This window comes from Lonchura striata, chromosome 3, assembly GCF_050655825.1.
Source record: "Lonchura striata isolate lonStrDom1 chromosome 3, ASM5065582v1, whole genome shotgun sequence".
Classification (NCBI taxonomy): domain Eukaryota; kingdom Metazoa; phylum Chordata; class Aves; order Passeriformes; family Estrildidae; genus Lonchura; species Lonchura striata.
The window spans coordinates 98,695,808-98,708,078 of record NC_140705.1 but is presented as its reverse complement, the minus strand read 5'-3'; the positions used below and the strand labels follow the sequence as shown (position 1 = coordinate 98,708,078).

The 12,271-nt window shown below is 36.6% G+C and overlaps 1 protein-coding gene across 8 annotated transcripts in view; it reads right to left on the bottom strand.

The window, feature by feature from the left end:
• Nucleotides 1-12,271, bottom strand: part of SRBD1 (S1 RNA binding domain 1) — a 123,872-nt gene that overhangs the window by 51,134 nt on the left and 60,467 nt on the right. For all 8 annotated transcript variants that reach the window (XM_021526459.4, XM_085575927.1, XM_085575932.1 and 5 more), the window contains one exon: nucleotides 12,125-12,216. In XM_021526459.4, the coding sequence (XP_021382134.3) occupies nucleotides 12,125-12,216 (92 nt within the window). The remainder of the gene's footprint in view (nucleotides 1-12,124; nucleotides 12,217-12,271) is intronic.

The window sequence follows — 12,271 nt, the reverse complement described above, 5'->3', positions numbered from 1 at the left end:
CAAGGCTGTTTGCACTTGTGCAACAATAAGAAAAGTGGGACCAAAGAAAGCTGATGGCCTTTAGAAGCTATGCCCACAATTCACTCCACAGGACACCAGTCATTTCAAGAGTGTTTTACGTTTAAATGCATTTTTAAGCAAATCAGGAGAGGGTTAGAGGAAGAAGAGACAGTAGTCAGGAGAAAAAAAAATATAACATATATATATATATTTTATATATATATATATATATAATTATATATATATATGCCCAGTGCTTCGGTCGACACCACTATGCTAAAATAGGAATACTTGAAGTATATCTGCTGTTCATCATCTGATTTCACACATACACACGTGTATGAAAACATGAATATGGTTATAATTATTATATATATAAAATAACCTATAAGCCCCTTTACTGGATCACAGAAGTAATGTATTCATTCACAGAGGTGTTTAGGTTGGACACACCTCTGGAGAACATGGGCTGCCTTGTCTAACACCCCTGCTGAAACAGGGTTTGCTACAGCAGGTTGCCCCAGATCATGTGCAGCTGGGTGGAGACTTCACAACTTGTCTGATCAATCCATTCCAGTGTTGGGCCACCCTAACAACAGATAAATGTTTTCTTGTGTCCAGATTGAATTTGCTGTGTTACAACCTGTGTCCGTTGCCTCTTGTCCTAACAGTGGGCTCTACTGAGAAGGGTCTGCTGCCCTGCTTCATTCCCTCCCCCATGAGGTACTTAAAAACCTTTCAAGATCCCCCTGAGCCTCCTCCAGGCTGAGCATTTCCAGTTTTCTTGGTTTTCCCTTGCAGGAAAGGCGCCCTAGTCCTTAACCATCCTTGCAACCTTTAATTAGCAACCATCAGTACTGCAGGGTGTTAAAGGCTTCACAGCATTTCAGAAGAGGACTTGACTAAACATTTGTACCTGAAGCCAAAACAGTAGCCAGAGATATGCAGGCTCCTCAAACCACAACTGCAAATTTTATCAATTAAACGCTGCACTAGAGACTTCACTTTTAAAGATTTGAACTGTTAAATGCACAGTTAACATGAAGTTCACTGCTCGGTCATGCAAGCGTTTTCATATCCTTTAATATCCATTTTAACATGCTGACAAAGGCAGTTTGCTAGCTAGGATCAGAAAGCACTGTGCTGGTGATATGTGATATGCCTGCATCTCTGATAGAGAAGTTCTGAATTCAAAGACAATCACATATGCCTTTTTGTAAAAAAAAATTCCACAAAAAGTTAATCAGTGTAAGTACACCAGTTATAATTTACACAAGTACAGCTCACTGCCAAAATGCTTTCCTATAACAATAATTCATATTAATTACTTTGAAATACTAGTCACTCACCACCTAACAAACCAAAGTGAAACAAAACACCAATGAAAGTAGTATTGAACCAAACCAGGAAACACTTACAATGATGTATTTCTTCTGAATACACTGATGCCTATGTATAGAGACTATATTTGTCCTTCAGTAATCATCATTAAACTCAGCTTCTTTAAAGCCCACAGTGCTTTAGAGAATTTTTTTTTAGTTCTACCTAATTGCAAAACATATTTAAAAAATTACATTTTAAATAAGCTGAGAGCAAATACCTCTCACTGTCCACATCTCCACCACATCTTTTAAAAATAGACAACTATATGGATATGTTGATAGAGGAATAGCTTTCACTTGGGAATCTTCAATTAAAAAGTAAAATTTAGACTCTTTTCATCATATTAGCTTGGCGGACAATGCTGTCATATTCCTAGGAGACTTCCAGTGCAGGCATAGGACCTGATCCAGCAAAACACTTCAGCACAGATGCATGTCAGAATTCCCACTGGAACAAGCAAAACTATTCACACGCCTAAAGTTACAGAGACATTTAAGTGCTTTTCTGGATCAGGCCTAATAGTTACAATATTGAAGCAGGAAGATCAGCTGACAGCCAGTTCCACAATTCAGGGATGAAGCTCCTATGGTCAATACCAGCAGGAGAGCTGACCTGCCTAACTCCCACTAAAGCCACAATTTCACTCCAAAACTTTTCCAATTAATAAATAAAAGAGAGCACAGTAGGAAAAATGAAAGAGTTGTCCACATCTCTCTAGGCAGAAATTCAGTCAAGATTAGCATCTACTGCCTCTTGTATAGGCAAACCCATTTATTTGTTGCTGGAGTAGTCGCACACTGGAATAGGATCTTTTCTGGGGGCAATAAGGCTCCACTCTGGCCATTTGATCCAAGTGGCAGGACTCTCACAAAGCAGGTAGAGTACTACTGAAACCATGAGGGCTCTGCAAGAAGAGGTCTACTACCATGGAGCAGAGCTGATGATCTGGCATTTTCTTCTTAAAAACTATAGCAAGACTATAACATTTGTTTTTCATTTTCAACTAGTTTACACTGGGTACATTTTAGAAACCATGCATTTCTAGAAGACTAACAATGAAACAAGTAATGCATTCTTACTTCTGTAGATATAAAGGTATTCTTCACTTTTGCTCAAGCAAAAAATATTACATTATATTATGACATACAGGGAAAACCAGATTTCTCAAAAGTTATCAGCATGGCCACACATGAAAAGTTTGAGACATTTATGAAAATATGCTAGTCTAAGTAAAATGTGAAAAAAAAAAACCTAATCAATATTAAACAAGGTATTAAAATCAGGATGACATGACCCTCTATTAGAAAATCACCACAAGACTTGCACACTCCATAAATGCAAATCTTGGAGTTGTGAATTAGGATGAAAATATTATTACAACACTTGGAAAGGCAGTAACATACTATGCTGCCTTGCAATAAGTTTATTTACAATTTTAACACTTGAAAGGACAGAATGGTCTAGGTGGTCCTCTGGCTTCAACGTAGATGTACTTCACATCAAAGTGTAATGAGAAATATATTACAGCAAGCATATTTACTGTAATCTGTCTTGTCTTTAAATAGGATGTATTCTTCCATTTCATTAAAAAAGCAGTTTAACTGCTTGGAAGTCTCAATTCACTCTATACTTCGGTTATTTGACAAGACAAACCCAGCAGACAGTAATGTGTCAGTGATGAAGATGCCATTGTGGTGGAAAAAAAACATCCCTAAGAGTTGCTTGCACAGTTCATACCAATCTCTGTGTCTGATCTTCACAGAAAGTGAGGAATTACATTAAAATGCTTTGTTTCCTAATGCTAATAAGCAAATATGCCCTCATGAACTAGCAAACATGCTAATTATGTGGCTACTCCTGTCTATAACATAAAATCCCTAATTTCAAATCAAGAAATTTAAAATTAAAACTATTTTCTTCAAATGTACATCACATAAATTTGTTTCTCTAGTAATTTCTATAGCAAGTAATAGCATTTTTCACACAAATCAGAGAGTTTTCACTCAGGAACATTGAGAATAGTTTTCAGACTAAAGACAGAAAAAATGTGCCACACTCAACAGTGAAGGGCCAAAACAACACAACAACCTTACTATTTCTCTGCATGATATCTATATAAGGGCCATGTCAGCTGCCAGCCCTAAAAAACAAGAATTAGTGCTAACTTCTTTGGCTACCTGCCTCCCTTCAGTAACAGAACAGGTCTAAAGCAATCATTAAGAACCAAATCAGACATGCAGACTATTTAGGGTGCAGGGGCAGCTGGAAATCTTGTCAACTAGATGAAATTTATTATGGCTTCAATTATTGTGCCCATGTTGGGGGCAGGCTGCCAACTTCTGTGTTCAGACAACTACATATTGAAGTATTCTCTTTTTGCATTGCTTTATGTAAGAGTCACACCATAAACAAGTGCTTTAAGGCTTAGATAAGGAAAGCATGAAAATGAGGACTGCTTATGAGTAGAAGAACAAAAAAGTTTCAATTTCTTTCAGTTACAGTGGCATTCAAATGTTGCTTAACACTGTAAGCAAAAAAAAAAAAAAACATTTTTGGCCAAAAGTCCAGGATGATGACATTCCTCCTTTTAAACACATCTTCACATAAGGATAAAAATATGTCTGAGTCAATAACTGTGACAGCTTAGCTACATGAGTGGGAACATTTGTCTTATGCTTTGAAAAAATGTAAATCTTCCAGATGTGAAGGCAGTCGATAGTTTTATAAATGCTTTACAAATAAATATATGGCAACCACAAGCTATTAGGCTATGATGAGTTCAACTTCAATTTTGTCATAAATGAAAACATTCTGTATCTTTATTACAAAACCTCAGTATTTCATTCTTGCTGAGACATGCTACTATAACATCCAAGTTACTCATCCACCCTCCTATTTCAAATAACCTTCACAACTCAAAAGTCGGGGTTGAAACTTCAATGTCAATGAATAAAAAAAAAATCTTTAGGTAATTAGGGACTCACAAATGCATAAGTAATTACTGTCAATATATCATACCAGAGTAGATATGGAAACATTACAACTTTTTAAATCCTTTTATAAAGTCTATTATTGTGTTCAAGATCAATTACTCTCCATAAGTATCTGCAATAATGTTTACGCAGTGATCGATTGTTCAGGTTTCCTGAGTCCTGGAAGCCTTCTATCCTGTTGACCTGAATTTCACCCTCCTTGCAAAGGATACAGTGAAACGTACAGTAGTCTTTTCATTAAGCATTCTTTCTCAGTAGGTCAGGATTTGTGACACAGTTTTGAATCCTCATATATCTTCTTGGTGGGTTTAAAGTATGCAATTTATTTTAAGCAACTGTTCAACAGCTGCATTTCATCCAAAGCTCTTCTGCAGCAAGTGAGCAGGTTTTTGTTTTAAAAAGGTTACATTTTAGTTTACTTTTAACTCCATAAAACTGATAATCTGTTATTTCCCTAAGATTAATGAAATAATGAATGACAATATTTTACTTATTTATTACCAAGAAAAAAATCTTTAAAAGAGATGGGTTGAAGACAACAAGGAAGTTTCAAATATGTTTAAAGAGAAAAACTTGGACAAGTGAATATTATAATGCAGCTTTTTAAAGTCAATATTTTTTTCTTAGAAACACTCTCAAAAACACTTCTCAAGCATTAGTAATTCCTGTATCACAGAACAGTATCCAATTTATCCAAGATGAGATAGGGGACATAAAAGCATTTAACTGAAGCCTCATGTGATTTTTGTCACAGAAATAAGTTAGTCTCAGAAACTGGTATAAACTAAAAAAAAAAAAAAAAAAACTGTTCAACTTAAAAGGTAGGTAACATCAATATCCTTTTCACATTCACACTGCTGATACTAACTGCATCCCTTGTTGTTGATTACTGTTACTGCTAAAAGTAAAAAAATACTTGAAGTTCTAATCTTCCAAGAGATAGTCCTCTGCATCTTAGAAAAATTAGTCATTTGTATTAACAACAAATATTAACCTTTTGTAAGTGACCAGAATGTTCTTTCCTATGCCTGTAGTAAGAAAAGCAGCTTTGGCATATAACACAACAAATCCCAGTTTTAAAAGGAAACCAAAACTCCTTGAATTGAAGAGCATCTTGGTAGTGGTCATTCCTCTAGTTCCACATTTCAAGGGAACAATAGAGCCTTCAAGAGGAAATACACAGACACAACACATGCACAGAGTTACACCAGAAGGGGGGAAATGAATGGTTCTTGTAGCTCTTTTATGCTAAGGGAAAGCAACTTGAACAGAGCACTTAAAATTTGCAGGTAGCAGGAGATCAAACTCCAGCCCACTCCTGAGCTCTACAGCTTCAGAGGAAATACAGTGCCAGTAAGCAGGATGTTAATACACCACCTCTCCCACATACCCCGAGGTTTACACAGGTTAGAAAACATTAGACTCCTGTCTAGAACAACAAGAATTCTACTAACATCTCTAACATCTGTGTAAAAGCCCATTCATGATTGTGCTACTGGTTTAGAGTAACTCAAGCCCATTTTTCTATTTCTCAATAACATGGTGCAGGCACATGTTCATGCCCAACTGGGCAAGGCTTAGTCATTTCCAGACTATCTGCACTTAGGGACTGGTTTTTGATTTCCTGTAGAACCCACAGATTCCCTATAATTTCTGTTTAAATTGTAGAGCCTAGCCCACGCCTTGAGATAAGCTTCTGCTCAATAGCAGGAACTGGGTTCTATGCAGAGACAAGTAAAAAGACCCTCTTGTTCCTATTACTAATTACTTACATTACTATTATTAATTAAGAACTATTGCTATTACTATTACTTTAGTTTATTAATATTACTATCATTAACATGTTCTATCTTTAACATCTTACTGCTGTTCACCATCCTTTTCACTTCTAACCACTGCATGTTAATCACCACAGTGTTCTCCGTTCTTCCAAAAGTATAATTAAACTCATTTAAAATGCTACAGAATACAACAGATGAGATATGAAATAGGGTTTCATTTCATACTGCTCTAATTGCATGCCACCCAATTTAACATTGGGTTGACAAAATGTTTTGATGCATGAGAATTCAGTGCTTACTTTTGCTTCTGAAAACTTGTGGAACTTTCATCAATTCTCTCCAACTAGCTGTAGAAGAAAGCTCCCACTTAAGACAGCAGTGTGAACGTTTTAACCGTAGGACTCAATAAAACAATAAAGTTTTTGAAAAATGACCTTCTCTCCTGAGTAGCCAAAGGGGAGCAGTGCTCTTTTAAGAAGATGAAGAAATTAGCTCAAGTAGACATCCAGGCACTATGTCCCACACATCTAATCATCAAATTGTTTTACTTTCCCTAAGATAAAGTCAAAAGAAATTACATTTTTTCCAATCTCTACCTTCTAGTTGCTGGCCAGTATGACAGCTCTGAACTCTATGTCTCTAACAGGACCCCAGGGAATGAAACCCTGTAGCATAACAGTCTCAAAGTCCTAACAAGCCTTCAAAGCCTACAAGGCTTTCCTTCGCAAGGAAAAGTGCAAGTGGTGTGCTGAACTTTGAGTGTACAATAATGCAATGTGTTCTGCCCTGTGGAGAGGAGACAGGCAGATGGGATTTGACAATGCTAAGGCAAGCTGTGCTGTGTGACCTTTGGCTCTCTCAGATTCTTCCTTATCCTCAGAAAACATCCCTTAGAAACAACACAGCTTCCATACTGGATCGTACCTGTGCATGCAGCATGAAACATGCTTGCCCTGTTAGTTTTCCAAATCTTCAAAAAGAATAGCTCTAGGGAATATTTTATCTGCCTTTGTTGCTTTCCTAACTGGGTGAAACAACTATGTGGCCTTGACAAAGTCCTAGTCCTTCATGTCCAAGAGCAAAATGCACATTTCTTAGAGCTGTTACATTAGACAAGCCCAGGGATGCTGCTTTTCTTTCTGCATTTGAAGACAGAATTTCAAATTAAAAATCAAGTATGTATGACTGCATAAGGTATGAAAATAAAATAGAGAGGCTTAGCATAAGATCTCTTCTAACAAGTGGTTACACAGACGTGATGTCTGAAAAACCAGCCCTTTTCTCCCCCTTTTATTTTACTTTTTAGTAGTGAAAGAAAGAAAAAATTGCTTATTTGTTAGAACAGTCATCTCAAAAGGTAAGGTAATTAATCAACTTAATGAAATGAAGAACATTTCTCATTTATATAACTGAGTGTGTACTGAAACCAGAGTAAAATCCCAGCATGACTCCTGCTTCATAGCAATTCTCTACCATCAGGCCACTGTTTCATTAGAATGAATCAGTTTCACCTGATTCTTAGTTATTAAGCAACATTTATTTCATTATGGCATCCAAGAGGAGGAGAGGCAACAGAAAAAAATTATTTGTGAGCACAAGCCAAACAATTGGTACATCCTTTATCTTCCTTATACTATGGACAATAAAACCTCCACTAGCTGGCCATACCTTAAAAAGCTCCCAGGCATCCAGAAAATTTCACATTTCTGTGTGACAATCCTTCAACACAAGTTATATGTGCTTACACTTTCTATATATTTCTATATTTCTATGTCTTCCCCTTCTGTGTGGCCAAACTTGCTCAAGCCAACAAGCATTTGCAACAAGGGGGTGTAGAAGTGGAGAAACACAGAGAAGAAAAAAGAAAGCCTGAAAGAGTGTACATGTGGATGCCTGTACTGACATTCTTAATTTCTCATCCCATAAAACTTATTTTTATTAGGAATACAGGCTCTGCACAACAAAAAACTTTAGGCAAAACTATATGGAACAGGATGAAGTGAAGCAATGACATCAACCTTTGGAAAATCTCTGAATTCCATAATTCACAGGCCCAGTGACAGCAACCAAAGCCAGGCTGGCACAGACTGTCCCTGAGCTTGTCTGTCTGAGGGAGGAATGCCTGGCACTGCTAAGTTTTTCTTTTTTCTTCCACAAAGAATAACACACCAAGACAATCATCTCATGTGCTCTGGCAATGAAAGGTAGCCCATGGTAAGTGAATTACTGTTAAAGTTGCAAGGCGAAGTACCATGCCCAGTAAACCGTTACTTAAAACTGCTTCTAAGAAAACTTGCATCCAGGCTTTGTATTGAAAAAGCCACAAATAAATCTCAATCACAGAGACCCAGAGCAATCCAGGAGACTTTACAAGCAAATTCAAGTACATAACTCCTACTTGAAGTTGTCATGGAAAAAAACTAACCAAAGTCTAAACATGAAGTGGTGTACTGATGCTAGGTCAGGAAATATTTTTTTCTAAAAAGAAGCAAAAATCCTAGCAAATTAATGGAACAACCAAAAAAATACAAATTTGACAGCTTTATGAAAACTCCACCAAATGAAACATTTTAACTGCTGTTTCAAGAGGGTGGCCAGAGGACACATGCCAGGGCAGAAATAGAACTGCAGTCATCCACCCAGCCTCACAGCTCCCTCATTACCAATACCTTACAGCCTCAGAGCTGGCAGCCACAGAGCCTTGCTAGAGCACATCTTAATTAAACTGCACAAAGGTAATCAACATTTCCAGCATGCAAAGTACTCTTTTCATTATCTCTACTCTTCCCTACAAAACTTCCCACCCCAAATCTTAAATGTGTCCTTGGGCACAGTTTTTGAGAAGAAGAATTCAAGGAAGCCTTGCACTCCCTTCTCTGTCAGACTGCAATCATATTGCAGGTTGATCCAAAACCCTGAACTCCAGCGGCTTGTTCTCTAGACAGAACCCTCCTAATCTGCTGCAGCTGAACTTCCTCAGCCTATCAAGTAGGAAATCCTTTTATTCCTCTGGCTATAAGCCTCTTATCTCCTAATTCTGTGAGGCTGAGAAATAGCTGTTCTGCTCATTAATCCTACAATGACTGTCAGAAGGGGAGATATACCTTCTCACTCTACTCAAACACAAGTAACTAGGTTTCATCAAGCTCTTTACTATCTACTTAGCTGAGTCCCACTCTGCAAGATTTTATAGGAATTGCAGTAGCAGTACAGAAGCTTCTGCACTTTCATGAAATATTCAGAACACTTTTAAAGTTGGAAAGACCTTATTTAATTCCCTGTAGTGTAGATAACAGAAAATGGTTTTTGAAAAGTAACTTTTTTTCTTTTTTAAGCAAGTGCAATTTTGGTGAAAAGAGATGTTTGGATGTTTATAGAGACTTTCTTCTACAGTTTGTATATACACCACTGGTTTAAAAGAGATCTTTCTCAATCATTTATTACAAACTCATGTCATCCATGACCTTCAAAGATAGCTGAAAGGGAAAAAACACTAAAACAGTTGAGACCTTGGATTAACTAATACCTTTAATTAGCTCCATTCCAAGAAATGTTGCTGGTTTTCCCCCTATATAGGGCATTTAACCAAGGAGAAACTATCAAGTTAATTTTTCCATCAGGACTGATATCTTCTATTTTTTTTTCTCTAAAGCAAAAACTGACTACAAACAATTGCTAATCACTGCAAATATTACAGATATGAAAATGTTCTCATATAAAATGCATTATTTAATATTGTAGTTTTAGGTACCCAATGGACAAACATAGGCCTGTGTCATTCAAAAAACCTTCCATAAAGTTTTGTTGAGAAAAATGTTAAAGTGGCAAATAGCATTAGGATCACAGATATCTCACGTCAGCTGTACCTTTTATTTTAACTATAAATGTCACACTTCATCATGCAGCTGTCAGCTTTCTTTAATGTACTAAATGCTATCATGTAAGCACAGAATCTGACATGATGTAAGACAACAATTAAAATAAAAAGTAAGTCAGCTTTGACACAATGTCACTTTTCTGTATGCTGCAAATTAAAGGAAAATTGAAACTATACAAGTAAGCTAGTCAAGCAAAAGGCTGAAAAAGCCTCAAACATCAGTTAATGTTTCCCTCTAATGTTATGTCCCATTTTTACCTTCAACTTCAAGAAAACATCCATAGCTTTAGCACAGCTAATTACAAATTGACACCAAAAGATGTCAGGAAGAAAGCATAAAACTTCTAGAATACCTTGATAGTTCTAGCTGTCAGTTTCATAACAGCCAACATCCATGGAACTAGGAAATTATTTTTCAACTTCTATCCTACCCTTTTTCAATTTCTATCCACTCTGTGGTACTGCTGCAGCATGTTAAAATTACTGATGCTTTTAAAACCAGATGCAAAAGCACTTAAATGAAAGCTGAAGAAAGTCCTAGTAATAATGGAGTGATTATGAGCTCTAGGTAATTAATATTTGAATTGATCATGTATTAAAAATTTTATTTAATTCACTATATTTTATGCACAACACTACATAAAACTGTAAGGAATATTGAAAAATTCGTTTTGGAGAAAGTGAGAAACATGTAAACCTGGAAAGGCATAATGTCAATAATTATATTTCCTCCTTTTCAGTGTTTTTTGTACCTCAACTTTAAAGCTACATTTAATACATCAGCACCATAAAAAACTGTGGCCCAAGGGAAAGCTAGTGCTATCTGTCACAAATACAGAAATATCACACGTAGTATTTGCTCTGGCTATACCAGACACATTTAAAACCTCTGTGGCCCAGGGAAGAAATAGTTACAACGGAGTCTACTCACAGGCAGGGAAAAGGGAGTCAAGCAAGAAGAAGCTAGAGACCTCTCCTGCAAATGGAAGGGCTGATACAGACATTCCAAGAACATTCCTGTAAAAACATTCACTTGAAACATCAAGTTAACACTTTCCCCTTTGTGGAAATAAGACGAAAGGGAAACGTGGGGAATTCTATAAGGTTTTACCCCCGAATACCATGTCAGAATTCTTTTCTGCTTATCTATACCCTTCAAAGGATTTCCAGGCCAGTAACCTGCTAGAAAAACATTAAATTTAAGAATTATAATTTTGACTGGAAAAGTTCTATATATGAGTGCTGCTGCATTTTCCAATTTGCTAGATTTGATTGAGTATGACAGCAAACTGCATAAAAACTAAGAACAAAAAAAACCCATAGGTAGATAAAAACAAATCCAGTAAGACATACAATTAGAAATATGTACGTGAAGTAATACAAAAATAACTTCAAACCTGCCCTTACAGCTGTCTCAGAATAAAACAAATCCATGAGTAGAATTTGGACACAGACGGAGCTGCTAGGAATTTGATCTTTAAAGACTACTTTAACCAAACATTTAAAACTATAAAGTGGCAACACTTGCACATTTCCAATTGCTCTGTTAGACCGCAGTGCATTTATGCTGAAGTAGATAACTTTTTAAAACAAAACCGAAACAGTATTTCTTGAAAACTGTATTCAGCCACATGAAGACTCCAGTGATCACAACAAATGCACACTTGTAAATTATCTGCTGTAGTTTTACATTTTTCCAGCCTTTCAATGGTTTCATTATTCCTAGAGGTATTTATGTACACACAGAGGAGAAGAGGGAAGGTCAAGCCCCTGTGAGCATGGACATGTGCAACTGTGAAAGTTCATGCAATTCATTGGTTCCATTCATCGCTATAAATTCTCCTGTACCAGCCTGCTGAAGGAATACATCCACAAGGATCTTTACATTACAGGCGTGAGCAGAAGGTGATGTCATTCACTTGCACGCCTAGGACTTCAAATGTGAAATGACAGAATATTTAAGGTTTAGAAACAAAATACACAAAACTTTTTTCTACTTTTGGCTATTATTTTATTTAAGAATATAAACAAAACAGGCTGAGAATTGAGACTCCATGTTGAATTGTGATAAAATTAAATACTCTTCATACCTGCACTTCTTAGGTTAGGGTCTAGGTCTGGCATTTCCTTGGACGCCTCTGGACTGACACTGTAGATCGATGCTCCCGCTTCACTGACAATGCTGAAATATAAAACAGCAAATATGCAAAACAGCACACAGCTGAAAAACACAAGTG